This window comes from Myotis myotis, unplaced genomic scaffold (genome assembly GCF_014108235.1).
Source record: "Myotis myotis isolate mMyoMyo1 unplaced genomic scaffold, mMyoMyo1.p scaffold_m19_p_7, whole genome shotgun sequence".
In the NCBI taxonomy this organism is placed as follows: Eukaryota; Metazoa; Chordata; class Mammalia; order Chiroptera; family Vespertilionidae; genus Myotis; species Myotis myotis.
In genome coordinates this window covers 79440004-79461370 of record NW_023416379.1, presented here as the reverse complement: position 1 = coordinate 79461370, position 21367 = coordinate 79440004, and the positions used below count along the sequence as shown (strand labels likewise).

At 45.4% G+C, this 21367-nt stretch overlaps 1 protein-coding gene across 8 annotated transcripts in view; it reads left to right on the top strand.

Moving 5' to 3' along the window:
- TFAP2B (transcription factor AP-2 beta) overlaps positions 1-20607 on the top strand; it is a 29800-nt gene extending 9193 nt beyond the window's left edge. For 4 of the 8 annotated variants that reach the window (XM_036316857.1, XM_036316855.1, XM_036316858.1 and 1 more), the window contains 7 exons: positions 660-720; positions 8477-8696; positions 10527-10645; positions 12857-12998; positions 15955-16214; positions 17246-17308; positions 18478-20607. In XM_036316857.1, the coding sequence (XP_036172750.1) occupies positions 660-720; positions 8477-8696; positions 10527-10645; positions 12857-12998; positions 15955-16214; positions 17246-17307 (864 nt within the window). In that variant the 3' untranslated portion in view covers position 17308; positions 18478-20607. Of the gene's footprint in view, positions 1-659; positions 721-8476; positions 8697-10526; positions 10646-12856; positions 12999-15954 lie in introns of all 8 variants that reach the window. The other 4 variants (XM_036316856.1, XM_036316854.1, XR_004968780.1 and 1 more) reach the window with 3 other exon arrangements.
- Positions 20608-21367: the final 760 nt, after the last annotated feature.

The following is a 21367-nucleotide window of genomic DNA, read 5'->3' as shown; positions in this document are numbered from 1 at the left end:
ACTGCCTTCCTAACAGGTGTGCTTCCTGCTGGGCAGCTGGGTTGAGAGGGGAGCAACTTGTGCAGGTTCCTCGGAGGGACTGTCGTATAGCAGGAAGGCCACAGTGCTCGGGATGTGTATGGACTGCAGTGGGTGTGCCGTCCTGGGGGCTTGCAAACATGTTCCTATGTGTTGCTGTTTGCATTCCATTCCAAATTGCTCAGACTTTAATTAAAATCCCATAATGTAAACTGTTATGTATTTGTGAAATGATTCTGGAGTTAAGATGCGCAGGGATAGAATAGAAAACTGAAATTGCTCTTACTAATATTGGTGGAAATCTTTCAGCTGTTGCCAAATTTTCACAATTCATAAGAGCAAATAATAGAAAAGTTTACATATCTATGTAATGTCTGTGTTGAATATAATAACTGAACCAATACCACATCCCAGATGACTCTCCCAGTTTCCTTTTTCCTCTTCTTTCATGGGAAGAATGTATAATTTGGGTGAATTTCATCTCGATGTCGATTTGGAGATAATAATGATAATAATAAAACCTCCCTTTGTGAATTAATATAAATGGAAATAACAGACACTCCAGTTTGGAATGACATGATTTATGTGTGCGATTCTTTAATATCCAGTCAATTTGAATAGTGATGTTTTTATATTCACAGTCAGTTGAAGATGCCAATAACAGCGGCATGAATCTATTGGACCAGTCTGTCATAAAAAAAGGTATGGAATATTTCCCCCCAAAAGTAACCAGAGTTCTCCTGTGCATTCATGGTCTTCATGATGAGTTTTCACTTTGGGCAATTCATTATTTTATAAGACACAAATGTTTGTTAACAATTACAGAACAGCGGCTGTCTGGGTGAAAGGGCATGTCGGGAAGAAGGAAATGGGGGGAGGAGGGAAAAACAAAACCGCAGGCAGAAACCCGGATGAGAGAGACAGAGGGACAGAGACTATTGCCATTTCTCTCCTGGTACATTTGGTAGCAATTCTAAATACTCTCTCAAATAATTGCACTACCATCATGTATGGAACTAGCTGGGAAACACTGCTTTCAAAAATGTACTGTAATTATTTCATTGAAACTGGAGTTTGCTGAACTAAACCCTAGGTCATTGAGACAGTGCCCTCTCTCCTTGTTTTTGCATTTGGTTTTTTCGGTGGTTCTCTGTTTGTTCCCAGGACTCTGTGTTTTATGAGTTGTTCCTTATTTTGTTTAATTGTGCCAAATGTGTCGCTAAATATGCGCATCCTGAGAAGCCGAGCCAGCCAATGCACATTTCTAAGTCTTCCTACATATGCGTTCATGATTTAGTGTGACTGTGGAATCACCCCATACTGTTAAAGGGCATGCGATATTAACAAATGTTTGCAGTCTCTTGTACAGCTGTAAGCAAAATAATTAACTAATTAAACTAATTAAATGTAATTACAATAACTCATTTCGGGCGTATTGCAGCTGCTTCATTTTTCCCCTTCTTCTCTGACTGTCACTGAGAGAACGCGTGGCGATTAGTGTGGCTGTCGCAGGGCCCCAATGTCACTCACATGCCACAGATTTAGGAGCTTGAATGTGTAAACAGAACGATCTTTAATTATCACGAGAACTGGTGTTTGGAGATACAATTTTAACTACAGTAACCCTTTCTTATCTATGCTGGAGAAGACCTGTCCTTGTTTGGTGTCAACAAGCCCCAGCCTCAGTCATTTATGATTCATGGGAGCCACATGACTTGCACAAAAACAATGAAAGATGTTATGGAAAATAATCCAGAGTCAAGCTGATAGAGTAGGAGGGTTGTGAAGTGAGGATTCCAAGAAGGGTGAGGCATTCTACATTTCTTTTACAAAAGGCAGAGAAAGTAGCTCTGAGAGGTGGGAGCTGGGAGGTGGAAGCTTAAAATGATGCCATTTGGCTTTGGAATGAACGAAGAATAGTAAGGTTTGGGGCAACACTACTTAAGTGTTGCTTTAAATATCTCTCCATCTCTTCTTTAGATAGTATCGTTTCTTCAGTTTTTAATGCCAGCTTTTGGGTTCGCTCCAGTGTCTGGTTGCTTAGATTTGCAACAGTGCTGACAGCTCACTTTCACCATTTCCTCTTGGGTCTTCTCTTTTGGTTAATTGCTGGTTAATGGGGGGGGAGGGAATGGGAGGTGTAATTCTTCATTGGCTGCTTTTGTTTCTTTCTGTTTTAGTTCCCATCCATTTTCATGGAAAGCCAGAATCCTTAGCTCAAGAGTTCCAGATCCTAGAAGCAGCATTTGGGCTGGCAGTGGGGCATGCCAACCGATGACCAATCAGAAATGTTATTCATAGCCAGGCCAATAAACATAATTGGAATTTAGCTTGCCTAACCAAAGGGAGCTGAACATACAGTGGGGCCTTGACTTACGAGTTTAATTCGTTCGGAGACCGAGCTCGTTAAGGAGCTCGTTAACTCAAATTACTCTATCAACTCAATGCAAAAAATCGGCCGAGAGACAGCTGGTATCTCAAAAAACTCGTTAGTCAGGACACTCGTAAGTCAAGGCCCCACTGTATTCTCAGATGTGTGAGGCTTTCCTTTCAGGGCTTGTATGTGTTTGTCATCAGAATGTGAATATTTATGCATGAAGGTATCTTCAGGAATAAGAAAAGGAGGATATTGACTAAAGATACTGGTTTTGTTTTGGAAACATGCAGTACTTGTTATGGCCCTAAAAGGTTGTTGTTTTTTGTTTTTTTTAAATAATGTGCAGCTTAAAACATCTAAGTGGCACCCTTGTCACTTTATTGATTTAGGGGGTGTGGTATGAATAGGAAGTGTTAGGTTTACTCCATTATTTAATATTTTAAGTATTTGCTTTATTATTACATGAAGAAAAGATCCCAATATCATATTTTTTAGTTTTGGAGAGTCATGGGTGAAATATGAGTAAGTGGTTGATTGGCTTTTGTAAATTACTATGTACCACTTAAAAAAAGGTTATGAGTTAGTTCATTAGCTCCTTCTCTGCTCTTTGGTCTCCATCTTTGTCCCACCCCCAACCCCCACCTTTTGAGGGATGTCTCCAAAAGATTAATTTCATAAAAGAGGAGGTAAGAAAGTTTTCTGAACAAAGTATTCTAAATTTCAACAACTGGCAGGGGACTCGGTTGCTTAATTTATTTTCTAATGGGCCTTTAAAGAGATTTTTAAAAATTCTACCTTGTTAGTAAAATTGCCCCAACTGGCCCAGGTTTGGGTGTCTCTGCCTGTGTTTATGAAGCCAGGAAATTTAGGTATAAAGGATCTCTCTCTCTCTCTCTCTCTCTCTCTCTCTCTCTCTCTCTCTCTCTCTCTTATGGAAAGACACCTCACTTTTAAAATTTGACCACTCCAATTTTTCAGCCGTGTTGATATCACCCCATAGATTATAGGCTAGCTCTCTCGTTATGTTTGCTATCTGGGCTTAGCTGACATTTCTGAAGTAATTTAGTTAAGAGGAAATGAGTTGTTCCCAGTAGAGAGAGCAAACGAGTGGAGTGAAGGTAGCCAGCGTGATAAATGGCTCTTTCATTTGAGGATCTCCAGAGCTCGTTTACAGCTAATTTTCTGGATTGGCCCCCTTTGAGCTATTAATGCAGTCGGCAGGGACCGTGGCCCCTCTCCTCTTAGCTGCCCCATTAGAGCTCCCATTAAGCTGCCAAGTCTCAGAGTCTCAACTCCATGGCAGGAGTGGGGGGTGAGGGTGGGAATAATGAAAGGTGCTTTTTAAACTCTCCTAATCTAAACCGGCAGAGGGTGGTTAATACGATTTGAAGGGGGCTGGTCAATGAGCAATCAATAAAGTAATAATGAGAAGGATTCGGTACATTAACAGTCTAAAAATCCAACGAGACATTAAAAATAATTCTTAACTCTCAGTTCCATTAGGATTGGGAATCTGGGCTGGTTGGGGGTGGGGGTGCCCAGCTAATACCATGATCACTGCCAACATCCTACAGACAAATTTAAAAAAAAGTCTCACCTAGATTTTAAGAAAAAGGTTTTGGTGCAATCAGAGGCCAATATGCAATTGGTTACACACCTTAGGCATCAGAAAAAAATGCTGGGATTTCTTGGAAAGGCGCGTGTGGCTGGAGTCCAATGTCCAAATGTGACTGTGGGGCATTTTCGTTGGTCTTAGGGATATCCTGTTTGGTTAGTTTCAGTGTAACCTCCATTCTCTCCCTTTTCCCCGTTAGTTCTGGCCCCTTCCCCACAAAAACACCTTGATTGGTGCGGATTTTCTTTTGGGTGGGGGAGAATAGAGAATTTGCAGATTTCAAAGTTCAAAAGGACTGAGAGTCTGAAAAGGTGTGAGTTTCCAGAGCTGACTTGGATCCCTCTTGATTCAAGTAGGAACTCTGAGATACATTCCAGCCACCCAGGGAGGAATCAGAGTGCATAGAATTTCAAAGCTGGGAAGGTTAGACGCGCTTCTTCCACACCCCACCCCACCCCACCCCCGGTGTGGGAACACAGAGAGTCGGTCAATGACTTTCTCGAGGTCCCACGCGTCGAGTAAGCCATGGGACCCAACTCAGTTTCTAGCCTCTTTAGACTTTGTCCCTAAAGGGTGCCAGCTCTGGATGTCTGCAGCTTTTCTTATGTTCCAGCTTTCTTTGTGGGAATCCTTTTATTTTTCTTTCCAGGATTTCAGTCCTCATTTTGTACAATTGTTATATATACATTTGGAATAAAATTTAGCCGTCTGGTAGATGAGAAACAATGCAAGTGTAGGGAAAGGGGGTGCTCTGTTGGTGAGAAGCAATTATTTCAAGCAATGCTCAATCTCTTGGAGGCTTCCTGGTATAGTTTACATATCTAAGCCCATGTACCTTTCAGAAGGACTTAGCCCTTGAATCTATTTCTTCCCTCCCCCCTCTCCCCCCCAGCAGATCAGATTAAGAGGGTCTGTTTCCAGTCAAACACAAAGATCTAAAAGCTACAATTTCACACTTAAGTTTAACGAATACAGATTAAGAGCTAGCCTATTAACACTTTGGCTCTATATAGTCCACTAATAAATAATATTCCTTCTAATCATTTTTCTTCCTCTTTCTTAAATAAAACTCCAGTCACAGTAATGGAATACTATTCAGTTTTTAAACCTTTTCCTTCTCCCCAAAATAATGCAAGGGAAAGGGGAGGAGGGGAGCAAGTTTTGAGGGTGTTGCATGCCATGCCATGCAACTGAGAACTGAAGAGAGAAAAAACACACACACACCACAAAACAGTTTTAATGTATGCACAGAAAATTGTAAACATGTAAAGAACTGAAAGCTTCGTGCTGAGTTTTGCTATGCTCCATTTCCTTACCATTTCCTGCTGTCGCTTTAAACCTATCTTAGTCATCTCTGGGTTCCGTGAGCAGGAACAGTGTACTCATAATTACTAACAAATCAACCGGGCCCTGTTGCTCCCTGGGTTTATTGATAAACTGGAGGAAAGCAGAAGGGAAAAGACCAAGAATAAAATATGGGGTTAATCAGCTGAGCTAAGCAGGTGTGAGAGTGGAGGGGAAGGTAGATGATAACAGTGCTATGGAGTTACAGGAAAGTTGGAACTAGAAATGTATAGGCTCTAGTCTAGGTGACCAATGCTGAGGTCCCGGTGGAAAAGAGGTTTGTAACCTGAGGTTGAGAAAATACAGGATAGGACTATGACGGACACTTAAATTAAAAAATGGAAATATCTGATGCATGTCTGTTCAAATAGTTGTTTATGGATAAAAACAAACAAAAAACTCCTCCCCCTTCTCCCCCAGACAGCAGTGTGCTGGCAGAAGCTGACTGGATTGGTGATATTTAGGTGATAATGTATATGTGGAAAGGAAGGTACAGCCCACGGGAGGGAGCAATACACATTCCCCAAAGGAAATAGCTCTTGTCAGGTAAATCAGGCAATTAACAATAGTGAAATTAGAGGGCAAGTTATAAAGTGTCTCTAAAGGCCTGGCTCTTTAAGAGATCTGGCATCTGGGGCTGTGAGAAGCAGGTACAATTCCAGTCCTCAGGAGATACTCAGTTATCCAGGAACTAGGAACTGAACTTACTATTTTTAGATGAGTGGGGTTTCTTCTGTTAAAATATTCTAAGTAGTATTTAAATATGAAAATATTGCTGAGTAGCAAGTGTGAGATTTTTTATACAGTTTATTTCTACAGCTCATACCATGTCAAAATACAAAGGGCAATCTGTATTTTGGGGGAAAGTTTTCCAAGGTGATCTAATGTCAGTTTCCATGATCATAATTTATTTGTTTATAATGCTTGAATATGAATCTGACATATGGAAATCGGAACTGCTGTGAGGAACAAGATTGATTAAAACATGTGGATGCTGTATAAGAGAATTAAATGATAGATGGTCCCATCCCAATCGCTGTCTATTAAGTGAATTTAACTCAAATTTAATTAATACTCACACTTCAACTTTTTACTGGCTCCCTCTTAAGTGGGAAGCAGCATCACTGATGAGAATATGATGAGGGGAATGAGAAAGAAGCAAGTCCCTCTGTAACTCACCACCTCCCCACGTCAGTGCACAAGATCCCCTCTGCTAGCTGACATCATTCATCTGCCCTGGGATAAGGTCTTGGACTCTGTGGACAGAGCCAGAAATTCAAAAATATCTGCTAAGCACTGGCAGAAGGGAATGCTTCAGTCCTACACCCACTGCCCTAGGAAAGCCCCCTTCCACAAAACCTTTGTAAAGGGCCAAATACAATTCATAGAAAATGAAAGATTTGGGACCTAACTGGCTTTTAGGAGGCTCTCTCAGTGGTTCTCAACCTTCTGGCCCTTTAAATACAGTTCCTCATGTTGTGACCCAACCATAAAATTATTTTTGTTGCTACTTCATAACTGTAATGTTGCTACTATTATGAATCGTAATGTAAATATCTGATATGCATGATGGTCTTAAGCGACCCCTGTGAAAAGGTCCTTCGACCGCCAAAGGGGTCACAACCCACAGGTTGAGAACCGCTGCTCTAAATAATCATGAAGGTCTGAATGCTGGAATCTGTGATACAGAGAATAAGCTGTTACCAAAATATTGTGCTGGTTAGTCTGTTCGATACCAGGGAAATTATACAACTTGTTTGACATGTAGAGTTCTAGGCTCCCGATGGCAGAAAGAGCATTTCTTTCTACTACCAGGATTACAGGGTGAGACAGGTCCTTATTAAAGAGGGGGAACGGAAGCCTCCCTTTTCAGTAAATTTCCTGGACTGGTGATGAACAAATACTGCTTGAATATTTGGAGCCTCCTTACCCAATGGAAGAAGCTAAGGTGTAGGGCAGGTCGGGAGAAGCCGCCTGCACAGTGGCTTCTAGAGCTTGAAGAAAGCAAATGGGTTTCGGCAGTGTGGAAGTCCAAGGGAGCCAGAGTGCCAGTGAACTGGGTGGTTGACCGTTCACTGTTCCTCATTCCCAGCCTTCTGGTTCTGCTGAGCCCCGCCTCTGCCTGGGGTGCAGATGACACTGAGACAATTAAACAGAAATACAGGCTGGAGACACTGAGTGCGCCTGGGTAGCAGTGGCAACCAGCTGTCAGCTCTTATTAACTTCTGCATAAAACATACCTTGAGTGCGGTTTGTTATCAATTACTTGCCGAAATGAAACAACTGGGGCAAGGCAAGACCGCAGCTCACATGAATTAGAGTGATTGGTTGATTGATCAGGGCACCTGTTGTAAATCATAAGGGCTCCAAACAATCACAGCCGGTGCTTTATGTTAATTTGTAAACAAAATTCATGTCACTGCGGAATTGCTTTCACTGGAGAGGAGCATTTGGGTTCATTTCTAAATGAATCTGCTGTTATGATGTAGGAAAGAATGCGATTCGTTTTAGAGAAATGAGCAACTCTGGGGCCCACCTCCCCAGCTTAATGGTATTTATTACTTGGTCGGTCTTGGGCACAGCACCTGATGGGGCCCACCCTTTTGATCCTCTCCAGTGATGACCAGGATTTGGGTCCAGCGGGAGAGGAGAGAGGGCCCCACTGCATTACCATTTTATATCATGGAGAGTGACAATTCACCTTCAGGAGACAGAAGAAGAAACCAGGCAAGCTTCAAACCAGGCAAGATTCAGAGAGGTTCCGTGACATGTCTAAGGTCACCAAGCCAGTATGGAATAGGATTTTCCCGGTTCCCTAGCACAATCCAAACTCTGGGTTGCGTCTTTATGTGTGTATGTAACGAAGGGGGCCGTGGCCAGCGACACTCCTCTGTCTGCACACACGGGGTAAATTTCCAGAGGACTGGCGGCTTTTCCATTTGCTGGTACACAGTGCTCTGAACGCACCGCAGCGCCACAAACACTTCCTCCTCCCGCTTTCCGCTTAGCGCGCGTCCTGTGGCCTGGGCCCTGCGCACGCACGGACACATTCTATCAGCCGGTCACCAGGATCGAAACCCGGTCACCTTTATGGCATATATTTTTTTTCTCTCTCTCTCTAGTTCCGGTTCCTCCCAAATCTGTGACTTCTCTGATGATGAATAAAGATGGCTTCCTGGGAGGCATGTCCGTCAACACCGGCGAGGTGTTTTGCTCGGTTCCCGGCCGTTTGTCTCTGCTCAGTTCCACTTCAAAGTACAAAGTAACTGTGGGGGAAGTGCAGAGACGGCTCTCGCCCCCCGAATGCCTCAATGCGTCTCTCCTCGGCGGCGTCCTCAGGAGGTAAAACGCCCCCACGCTAGTTATTATGGGGCGAGGGGGAGAGGGTTCGCGCCAAAACCTCTGGGAAGCTGGACGCGGTTGCTTAGCAACCGGGCGGCCGGAGCTCGGAGCGAGAGGAGTTGCAGGCCGCACGTGGTGAGGCCGGGGGCGCAATCGCCTCCTTCGGCTCACGCTCTGCAGGTCCGCGCTGCCTTGCTCCGCCACGGGGTGCTCGACCCTGGGAACCTTCCACTTTCCCAGCCCTGGCCCGCGTCCGGCTCGCTCCTAGCCTCAGGACACTTCCCGGGCATGCAGCCCGAGTGAGACCTGAAAGCTACACACACTTGTCTGAAACAGAAGTTTCACAGAGCAACCCTCTTCGTACCTGCAAGGTACTCTGATCAATCTCTCTATTTTGATTAAAATGCAGTTGGCGTCTAAGTTGGTCACAACCCGCTAGTGCACTGTGCCCCACAGTTTGGAACACTTTGTTCTAGACTTGTGACCTTCTTTCCCCAGTGATATTACCACCAATAATAACAATGTCACCCCTTTAGAAGTATCAATAGTTATTTCTTGGGGCCATTAAGATACGCCCTAATGTGGAGGAAGACAATCCATAGGCTCCTTGTGGAAAGTTGAGGTGGCTTTTATCTTAAGATGTAAAGCCTCCCCCAGAGTCCCTGCCAAGGCCTGAACCCTTTGGTAATGGCACTGACGCGAAGGTGACATTGTATGAGGCGAACTTCTCCGGGTTAGCCCATTTCAGGGGTTGGTGGCCCCCTTCTTTCCAAAAAGTGGCTGAGGGAATAGCAAGAGAGGTCAGAGTAACCGGTTCTCTTCTTGTGTTTTTGCCCATACCTTAGCAGGTACAGGGAGAGCCTTGGGAGGAACTAAGGGTGTGAACTGCGGGCTTTTCTCACTTTGAATCCTCTAGCTGTGCTCTACTTCGGTTCAGTTTTCTAGTGAGTCCTTTGAGCCCCAGAGTGTGGAAGTTTCTTTCAATCACCCCCAGGCCTTAAGCGTGTGTGTATAAAACTTGCTATGAGATTAAGTGAGATAATATAAAGTGTTTAGCACATAACTAAACTCCCTAAAGTGTTAGTTTTACTGTTGTTATGATTAGCATCACCATTAGTTTCATGTTTCTATCTTCCTTCCCCTTTTAACCCAATTCCATTTTATAGTGACTCTTTTTTAAAAAAGATATATATATATATTTTTTTATTGGTTTCAGAGAGGAAGGGAGAGGGAGAGAGAGATAGAAACATCAATGATGAGAGAGAATCATTGATTGGTTGCCCCACACTGGGCATTGAGCCGGCAACCCTGGCATATGCCCTGAGTGGGAGGTTCCTGGGTCGAAGATGCTCAACCACTAGCCACACCTGGCTGGGCTTATAGCAACTCTTGACCCCTTCCTTGCAAAGCCCACCTGTTTCAGCTAGTGCCTCCTCCTCTCTAAACCACCCAGTTCTTTCCTCTTTTCTGCATGGCTGTGCTCGCCCAGTTTCTGCTCACCTAACTGGCTCTGTGACAAGGAAAGAGCTTGAGTGTGTGCAACATCTACCTTCTCTAGACCCACAACCTACACCCTAATTATTCCCATCTGCTATCATTTTTTCCTCATGAGATAAAAAAAAGAAAATGCGCAATTTTTTTTATGCCCTGTATTGCAGAAATTAAGCAAACCTCAGCGAACTGTCAGCAAATAACCAAAAGGAAGGGGGGAAATGTGCTAACCTCAAGTTAAAACCTCTTCAAGCTCCACTGGGCTTTAGATTGCTAAGTCTAAACTTTGTTTCAGGAACACTCCGAGGTTAATCAGAATGTTAATTCTTGCAATTTCAGAGCCAAATCGAAAAATGGGGGGAGATCTTTGCGGGAAAGGCTAGAAAAAATCGGTTTGAATTTACCCGCGGGCAGGCGCAAAGCAGCAAATGTCACGTTACTCACCTCCCTGGTGGAAGGTAAGCAAGACGTGTGGCCATTTCACGAAGTGGCTGAGCTTAACTGTCGGCTGAAGGCTGACATTTTACACATTTCATGATTAACTGGAAATCATTGCAATTGTTGTGCCCTTATGAGTGGATGTCAAGCGACTGGTGGAGAGAGAAGTTCAAAGGTCTTTTTACTTAGAGGGAGCCAGCGATTGTAGAGAGGCCACTGGAGGTCTATAAGGGTCCCTGTGCTGTGAAGAGTACTCAGGTTCAGCTTCCAAGCCAGTGCAGGGATCACCTCTGCTGCCAGGTGCAGGGCAGAGTGTCTGAAATACCCTCTGAACTCTAGCAAGAGTCACTGTAAATAGCAATCCATTCTATACCCCTTCTCCTTCCCAGATTTTACGTCTGAATCAGGAGTAGCAAATACATTGTCTAGTTATGAAACTATTATTACGTTCATAATTCTCAATGGTTATTTTAAACTCCCAGGGCCCTATCTCCTGCTGATTGATTACATGGGACTTATTGTTATTGAAATACAGCTTAGTAAGGCCTAGGAGAGAATTGGGTGGGGCATGAGGAAACATGGAAGGGAGTCATGTATGATCTTCAATATAGATCCATCAGTTATGAATTAATGAACATAATTACAACAAATGCATTATTATTTGCTCATCATTTTGGGGTTGGGGGTGATATTTATGATATATATTAAAAAGGATCTTCTGAAGTCTAGAACAAGAGGATCTGCTGTTGAATTTGTGGGATGAGGAAAGGACAGGAAATACATCCAGATGGTCCTAATGGGGGAAGTTGTAGAATTTTGTCTAGAGGCTAACATGTATGTTTTTCCTTCTATTTTCATGGGTGTTAGATTATGACACTCATGTGGGGAACTGGTTTTTGGAGGACAGGGTCTTAGACTATGTAAGTAGCAACCATAAAGTCATCATATTTATAGGCACCACACTTTGCCAGCTTTAGGGCAAAGTTGCCTGGCCCAAACTTACCCTCCACTGGCAACAGTCACCAAATATCCAGACCACATTTATTAGTGGTTGACTCTCAGCCCGGGGGGTTTACTTTTGCCCTTCAGTGAATGGGTAATATCACAATCGTCATTTTTAAAAGCAGTCATGGTAATCTCAACCCAAGACAGGGATTTGGGTGGAAAAGGGTGGAACTGAAATTCCAGCAGTTGGTTGGCAGTTTTCAGTTTTTTGAATTGTTGCAAGCACCATTTCTGGTCTTTTGTTGTTACTGTCATAATGATGATTAAAGTAAGACATGGTTCTTAAAAATAATGTGGCTATGGGAGAATTCAGTGTATTTCTTTTTCATGTTTGGGATCTTCCCTCGAACCCCTAAGGCTGTGCTTTAAAGGGTGATAATGCCTTATTTGAGAGGGGCTTCCACAGAAGCTGGGACCTCTCAGACATCAAAGTTTTCTATAGCTGCCCTGTCACCTTTGTGCAGTCGAAAGTCCTTAAGTAGAAGGACGATAACAGGGACCTCTGAAGAGGAGAAACCGGAAAACTAAGTAGCTAGAAACAGACACAGAAAATAAATATTTCATTGCTGGATAGAAATACTCATTTGTGTAAAATGTATATGGAACAACATCTTTAATGTTCCATATGGGACATCTTTAATATATGTGGATATCTGCACACATGATTTGTGTTTGTATATATTGGTTATTAATAAGAGACTTTTCCTAATACAAGTATCGTCATTTTTAAAAGCAGTCATAGTAATCTCAACCCAAGACAGGGATTTGGGTGGAAAAGGTAACACAAAAGATAGGAAAGACTTTTATATTTATCTAAAATGGTATAATCCTACTAAGAAGAGTGGTATCTATCTTGAATATCCAACCTAGTGTCTATGGGCAATTGTAAAGTGGCTTCTGAATATATCGGCCCAGCTTTTCCTTAAGACAAAGCATGGGATGTGGAGGCCCTGAAGCTATTCAGGGAATATCTAACTAAGAAATGGCTGCAAGGATAATCAGGGAGAGACTGGAAAAAAGAGGCAGGAGCAAAGTTTGTTCCATCAAGTCAATTACAGCCTGAGACTCATTTTTACTTCAGGCATCTGTCACACCTTTGCTTTTGCCTCCCAACAGCTGGCCTCTTCTGTAAATAATAAGAATTGACCTCCTAGGGAGCCCCTCCTGCCCCGGCAGGATGAGAGGCTGGGTGCTGATGATTACCTTTGCTGCTGCTGCTTTTGCAGGAGAAGCTGTTCATTTAGCTCGGGATTTTGGCTACATCTGCGAAACAGAGTTTCCCGCCAAAGCTGTTTCTGAATATTTGAACCGGCAGCACACAGACCCCAGCGACCTGCACTCCCGAAAGAATATGCTGCTGGCCACCAAGTGAGTGTCGCAAATCCCTGACTTCACCTGGCTTGGGGGGGGAGGGGGGCAGGGCAGACCTTTTTTTGGGCAGAGAAAGTGCTCAGCCATACAAGTAGGATTGATTGGCAGCCTGTGTATTGCAGGCTTGGAAGCCCTCCCTGCTCAGCCGGTAGTTCCCTCCTCCCCCTTACCCCTCCCCTCTCCCCCTCTCCACTCCCCCTGTTAATTATGGGCTGTGGGTTTGGGGTAGCCTCTGTCTCTTCTGTTTCCAAGTTTCTGGGGAGGGTGGCTTTAGGCTTCTGAATGCAGGCTTTTCAGAGTTCTCTTCTCCAACCCTGGGGATAGCAGGCCGATCTCTTCTCCGTGGGTCCTTGTTCCAGTTCTTCCCCGGATCCCGATGTGCACATTTCTGCCTGGGTTTCACCCCTCCCTGCCATATCCACACAGCCACGTGTGCTCACTCAGGGTGTCTGTGTGGCCCCCACGTGTGCCCATCTCTACCCGCAGCTCTAATTACTCTCTTTCCAACGTTGCTGTTTGGCATCTTCCAGAGACGTTAAATTTACTACAGCTCCAGAGGGGAAAATAGTAAATCTCTGGCTAAATTTAGGTCTAGAGCTCATTTGAACTTTTACAGTGGGTTTTCTATTTATTTGATTTACTCCCGTCTTTGGCTTCCGTGTCATATTGTTGGTGTTTTATGGCCGGCTCAGGCCTGCAGTGGGCGGCGCTGCGTGCGCGCGCACGTTTCTCTCGCAGGCGCGGCCCAAGCGGCGCGCTCATTTATTTAGCGCTGGAGGACGCGGCTTGCTCCGTTGACAGCGTAATTTAAAGAAATATATGGAAGGCTGAAAAATCATTTGCTCAAATTTGTCCAGATGTTTTTGAGACGTGATTGGAATTTGATTGCCCCTTTCCGCAGGGTCAAAAAATATTAATGTCCCAGAACTTTAATTGCTTACAGACCCTGGTTTGGGCTTTGAAGATGGAAAATGTTTGACTTTTAAGCATTTGTTCTCCCCAGTTCAGAATTTCCTTATTGGCACTTCGGTAATGAGTACAAACTTAAGGAAAGACTTGAACCATCTCTTCCAAAGATCAAAACCTGGCACCCACCCTATTTTTAGAAGGGTTTCCTCTGATACTAACAGTAGCAATAGAATAGATCTTTGTCAGTAAATTGCCCTCCTACCCCTTGCCTTATGTCTGGTGGTGGGTGACCAGTGTGCTTTACAAAGGAGTAAAGGTCCTGGGGCCGGTGGGGGGGGGGGGGGTAAAACGAAAAGTATAAATTCGATGACAGGATTCCACAAACCACTCTGCCACCTCCCTAAGGAATGCTTGGAACTCCCCCCCCCCCCCTTGTGGCTTCTCTTAGGCCAGCACTTCTTAATCTGGGGTGAGTCTCAGAACCATCTGGGAGCTTTATCAAGATATTTTTTTCCTTTTTTTTTTTCTTTAATGTATCAAGATATTTTTGTGTGTGGGCCTAGCCCAAAGCCCCCTGAATTGGAATCAGTGGGTGTTCATTTGAACCCCACGATGCTTCTGGGATACCTCGGGTTTAAGAACGGCCCTATTTAGGTCAGAACTGGTACATGTTTCTTCTTTGGTGTGAGGATGTATGTGTGCATTTTGAATGGAGGAACCAGAAGAAAGGGGTGGAGAGAGGATGTCTGTTAGTGTTCTCTAGCCACCAGCCCTAAAACAAAAAAACCTTTCATATGGGGGGAGGGGGGGTGGGGGGGGAGGTATTCTCCACCCAGGTTCGACATTACTCCTCCTGGGGGTAATCTGGGAGGGGACGCCCAAGGGTCACTCCCATTAGCCTCCAGGTACCTGCCTGCCTTACCTGGTGGCCAGGCCAGGTGTCACCAGGTGTCAGGTTATCCCAAGAGGGCCTGGGGCTGGAATTCTGTCGTTTTTCATTTCTCACCACTCTGGCTAGCTGTGGTGGAGGAATGAGGCTGATGGAATGAGCCTGCCAGTGGGTAAAAGGCTGTGGCCTTTGGACGCCATGCCTCTGACTGCCAGCAGAGCCAAGCCATGGGACCTGCTGGGCTAAAATCCTCCTGCCTACCTCCTATATATAAAATTTTTCAAATAAGCTCAATCTATAGTGAGGCCCACAGGGTTTTTAAGGCTGGGAGATTCCTCTAAATTGTAGGTGCCTTGAGGAAATAAAAAGAAAAAACCTTCAACAAATAAAAATCTACCCCTCCCAGTGTCTTAACCATCTACCTTTAGGATTTATTTAAACAGTGTCGGAATCCTTTTATATTGACGACAATTGTGTTGTACAAAGGTTTTCAGTCACTCACACTTGAAAGGAAAAAAAGGGGGGGGGCTGGAAAAATACCTCCCTTCCCAAATACTGCAGGTAAACAGATTTTTGCTTTGAACGGAATCAGCATTCTCTTCTGCAATAAACAGTTGCTTGCCCTGGGCCATGCAAGGCTCCAGCAATCTGCTTCTGTGCCAGGGACAGGCGTGTGGCCCAGGGGCTGAAATCTTTCAGGGCTTTTTGAGCCTGATAACCAAGAGGTTGGAGAGGCAGGGAAAAGGAGGGGGGAAGGGTTTTTAAAAGAACAGCCAGGTGAGAGCTAAAAATGGCTGAATATTCAAAATCAATCGCTAAAGCCTAGCAGATTTCTCAAAGCAGTTACGCAGTCCTGGAACGAAGGGGGGGGGGGAGGCTGCAGGGAGGGGGTGGGGGGAAGATAGGCGGTGGGATGCAAGGGGTGTACACTCTCGCCACCCCCGCTTTCCTTCCAGTCCCAGCTGCTCTAGAAGGGCGAGCGCTGGGAAAGGAAACAGAGCGGAATCGCTCACATTAGCCTCGCTCCCCGGCTGGCTCTACGGTGACCGGGCGCCTCTGGGCTTGTGTGAGCATCTCCTTTCTAATGTCAATGACAACGACACGAAGGGTGATTTTTTTTTTTTTTTTTCCTGCTCCTCTCCCACCCCTTTGCAGGCAACTTTGTAAAGAATTTACAGATCTGTTGGCGCAGGACCGGACGCCGATTGGGAACAGCCGGCCCAGCCCCATCCTGGAGCCGGGGATCCAGAGCTGCCTCACGCACTTCAGCCTCATCACGCACGGCTTCGGCGCCCCGGCCATTTGCGCGGCGCTCACGGCCCTGCAGAACTATCTCACCGAGGCGCTCAAAGGCATGGACAAGATGTTCTTGAACAACACCGCCACTAACAGGCACACGTCTGGGGAAGGCCCAGGTAGTAAAACTGGCGACAAGGAGGAGAAACACAGGAAATGAAAAATTAAAAAAAAAGGAAAAAAAATGTTTTAAATACAAAAGGAAAACAGGAAAAAAATTAATTTTAGCTTTAAAATACTGGATTGGCTTTGGAAGAATTATATTAGGTAGAATACATATGCAATCAAAATTAAAACAGAACAGCTAAGTAACTTAAAACTTGAGGCGTTCCACGGAGCAACAGTATCGGTTCTCAGTGTCTATTGCAAGATACACTTGGAGACAACCGTCCGGATTTTCCACTTCGGTTCTTTTCGAGCTTAGTCATACTGATAATAAAAGAAAACCATGTTTTTACCCCCACCCCCTTTGGAAAAATAAACATAAGACTAAACATGAGAAAACGCTAACTTATTGGAAGAAAATCGGAGAAACTGTTGGTGTCAGTGCTTTGACAGCTGGTTGACTGAATCGCACGAACTTTTTAATTTTTGATATATTTTTAGGAAACTGTCTCGCGAGTCCCCGCCCTTCCCCCCTCACCTCGCCCTTCTCCCAACTACCCTTTTCTATTCTGCCCTCCCTCCCTCCCTCGAGCTATCACGGGAGTCTGCCGGGATGAACGAGACGGTTAGGACTTTTGCATTGTGTTTCAGGCCCCCCTGCCCCGCCCCGCGTTTCAAACTCACCGGTGCCGGCTCCGGGCCAGCCGCTTGCCTACTTAGGGAGGGCGAGGGCGGGCGGGGTGGGAGGCCATCGGAGATGCAGGCGGCGGTGGCTGCAGCTTCTGGTACCCGCCCTGAGCCAAATCCGGACCAATAGGTTGATTCAGACTCATCATCAGTTCTTTTCAGAAATGTTACTAGTTCCCAGCCTTGCCAGCATCGGCAGACAGAGAATCTTGCATTTGTTATATTTGTGTCATCTACCAATTTTAAGAATAATAGTAAAAAGAAAAAAACAAACCCACACCACAATATGAATACGTTGATTAGTATGTAATTCCTTCGGAGGGGTATGTACCATTTCATTCTCTTCTGTTTTCCAAAGCTTTGCCCGCATGGTTTATGAGCTTCTTCAAAGAGGACTGGGGCTTCCTACACAATCTATAAGGTACAGAGAAAAAAAAAAAATCCGATCCCTTTTTAATCAAAGCCTGTGTGTCAGAATTCTGCAGGGGCACTTCTTTAAAGAAGCTCAAAGGGAATAATTTAGAAAGTGGCCAATAAGAGATGGAAGCAGCTCTGAGTCTAGTTGCTAACAGATACCTCATTGCGGAATTCTGTGGAACGGCTGAACTGCAAAATGACTGTTAGAGGAGAGGAGTAAGGGTTCTTGGAGCCCCCTATTTTAACAGTACTGCCCTGCCTTTAAAATGGGTTCTATTTCCTTGGGCTCTTGGGCAACTGCTATGTTAGCGGGCAGAGAAGCAGCTTTGGCAATGTCGTGGGGAGTAGTGGGGGCAAGCTCCCAGGTTTCAGCAACAATTGCTTTCTTACAAGATGCTTTATGAATGAGGCACTCTCCCTCTCCCAGGCGTGCACTTGTTTTGGTGTATGATGCTAAAATAATGCAGAGTGAAAGGAAATGTATCTCCGCTTTGAATTTCACCGTCTGGATATACAGCACTGGGGCTATGCCCAGTGGATACAGTTTCATGCATTTAAGATCTCTCTCTCCTGGCAGCCCCTCTCCTTTCTTGAGTTTTATCTGCGCATTATCTGGAAATAAGATCTGGAACCCACTGTCCCCACCCTCCCAAAAGCGGTGGGAAGTCCCCTGGGGAGGGGTGGGTGAGGTAGTTCTCTGAATTTAGTATCATACAGACACCTCTTTATACAAAGTAGGCTTGAGGACGTTTGCTACATTCCTTGAAGATAAGGGGTTTCCAGTTAGGACCCTCTGGGACGCTCAGTTCTGCCGCCAGGGTGGGTCTTGGCCTCGGAAGGTTGAAAGGCTGGGTTTAGGAAGCTGCTGGGAGCTTTGCGTAGACATTTTCTATGGGGGAGGGAGTTAGGGAGCTAGTTTCAGGTCACCAGGAGGGCCCAAGCAAGGGTTAATGTGACACTGCCAGCTCCTTCGGGGGGCTCAGCCCTAGAAGCGTGTTAGGAGTACCAAGGCCGGGAACTAGACCTTAGGGAGCGTCATGTAGACACTCCATCTCTCCCCAGCTCAGAAGCCTGCGCCTTGGTCCGAGGGCCTGGCCGCTGGTATTAGATGTATTCTTATTGCCAAAGGCCAGGAGAAACCACACTGAAAACCATCGTCTCCTTTCCTTGCAGGGCAACGCGCCCCACGCGTGTGACGTGCGAGAGACGCGATGGACGCGCCTTGCTCTTACTGTGCAGGTCCTGAGAGCGCGTGGGCCACTCGCGCCCAGTCGTGTTGAGGACATAGAATCAGCCGCTGGAGGGGCCGCGGGCCGCCTGGGCCCTTCCCGCTCTCGGTCTCATCTTAAGGGCTAAGGCGACCGAGATAGCCCCACTCTCCAGTAGGTAATGGGGAGGCGTCCTGGGGGCTGCAGGCGGGGAGGGGTCTCAGCACCGCCTAGGCGCTTTGCTCCCAGCGGCCACCCTGAGCGCCTGCTCCTGCAGGGCGGCGAGTGGCCTAGAACTGTCCAGGGAACCGGAGTTTCCCCCACCTTTGCTAGGACGAAAACTCCATCCTCAGGCTCCAGAAGCGGGTGATGGAATAGGAATGGTCTTACTTGGCTGCTCAGGCTTGCGTGGTCCTGCACCCTCATTCCCAAGTTCCTCCCACGCCCCGCCCAGTAGGGCTGGATGCGCGTCTCCTCTGCCCCCAACCCGGGGTGGAGACAGCCCTGGCCCCCTCGCCCTTTTGCACTTCTTTCGTGTACCACCCCGCCGCCCCCTTGCTTTCCTTAGCCAGGCCCGCTATGTTTATCTGATAATTGAGTTATTAGAAGATTGGGTTTCCTTGGGCCCATAAATCAATAAACAGGATTAACTCAAGAGTTTGCCTTTTTTTAAAGCGAGCTTTTCTGAGTTTTGTTTTCAAACCAAACAGGTGAGTTGCAGCTCTCCCCCCACCCTACCCTCTCTAGACAATTTTATCAGGCCCTGGCCCCCTCCCTGATGCTCGGGCCAAAACCAAAAGCGCTAAAGATAGAAAGGAGCAGTCAGGACGCAGCCCTCGGCCCCTCACTTTCCACTTTGCAAGTTCCTTTGGAGGTTCTAACGATTTCCCCCCCACCATTCTCGTCCACCTGTCTCTTCCTATAGGAATTTCCAGTCTCGGGGGGCACTTCCCCCCTGCCCCGCAAATAGTGGCTCTGGTTCTGGGTGAGCCTCCCATCTCAAAGTGATCTTGAACTTCTCCCCCAAACTCGGAAGGTACCCCACCCCTGCCCTGCCCCAATTATCTTGAACTTTCTTTCCCCCTCTCTGGCTCCACAACCTTAGCTTTCTCCACCCCCCACATAAAGAACCGAAGAGGCTTTTCAGAGACTGGGGGCTGTTTTATTTTCTTTGGCCACGGAAACTACTTTCTCTCGAGCAATTGCTTCATATCCTAAGAAAACGTTGGTCGAATGGAAAACCTGAAACCCCAAACTTACCTACACACGGTCTCTCCGGTACAAAGCCTTACTTAAAATGGCAACCTGTTCCTCCTCGGAGTGTTTAGAGAGAATTTGTCATCACATCTGATATCCTGGAAGGGTAATACATTACATGGAAAGGAAATAACCTTAAACCGTCTGATGTTGCCTCAAGAGCCCACACAGTGTTTTCCCTCCTGTGCTGATGTTGTTAAATTATGGGGGAGGGGGAAGAAAAGAAAAAAATATATCAAAATTAGTTTTGTTTTCTTTTTAAAAGCGGAACAAGAACTATTCTTTAAAGGTCAAAATTGACTCCTCTGCTGAGTTGGTCTCTAATTCACTAAGATAGTTTTTGCCACATAACTTCAATCTGGTGACTCTTCAGGAGAAGAGCGCGGGAGGGTGTCCATGTTAAGTTTGTATATATTTATTTATGCTTAATTTAATGGGAATGTGTAAATATGGCGAGCAAGTAGTTTGGGATTATTTATCTGTGAATCTATACCTCTGTGAATGGGTGGTTAAAAAAAAAAAAACACAAAAAACCCGCTTGACCCTAGATAGAATCCTATCTGACTTTTTCTGTTCTTTATAGACAAGCTGTTATGGTAATGGGTAGAAATTGGTTTATTGTCCAGTGTTGATCTGATTTACATAAATAAAAAGATCTTTGTGTTTTTGTTGTGTTTTCATCCTCAGTTTCTTGAATATGGAAATTGTTTAATTCAGAAATTAACAGACAGAAAACCCCAACCCTAGCCAAGAGGTTTTTGTCCTCCCCTCACCAAAACACAGGCAATGTCTTTGTTACATCATAAATACAATAAATTTCGCTTCTCAGAAAAACTGACACTTTTGTTTTCAGTGGAGGTGTTTTAAAATTCCAAACTGACACTCTTCTCTCCTATTTCTAACCAAGTTGCAATAAAAGCTCATGTTAATGGTATCTCTTGCTTTATTTTGCCCTTTTAAAGAATGAGGCGTCAAACTTCCTAATACGTACATTTAGTGACATGTCTCAGCACCTACAGGGGCTCTGGGTGCAAATAAAAGATGATGCTCCTCTCCTCACTGCTAGTAGTACAGCGTCTGGCACAGTGTTCCTTGAAGGAGAGGGTTCACGAGAGATGCCCATAGGGCCAGGTATGGACTGCCGCACCCCAAAACCCTGGGATCTGGGATCTGGAGGAGCTAACTGGCTTACTTCAGGACTGAGCCCAACCCTGACCTCATAAGCAGTGCAAGGCCCTCCATAAACAAATGAGGAAAAAGACCCTTGACCCAGAGGACCAAAGGCGGAGCTGTCTTAGGAGGTTGGTTCCTACCTTAGGCTCAGAGGCTTAGAGAAGCCAGAGCCTTTCTCATTTGGGTTAATGGGCTGCAGCCCAGTCCTAATGGGCTGCAGTGATCAAACATCTCAATCTGTATTCCATCCCAAGGCTTGGGCGTCTTCCCCGAGGCTAGGAAAATAAAGTCGTCCAAGATGTTATACAGTTTGGAGGAGTCACTGTTTCTTTTTGTAACTCAAGGTCTTTATCTATAAAATGTGGGCCTCCTAAGGTCCTTTCCAACATCAACATTGCCGAATCATTAAAAGCAGAAAAAGCAGT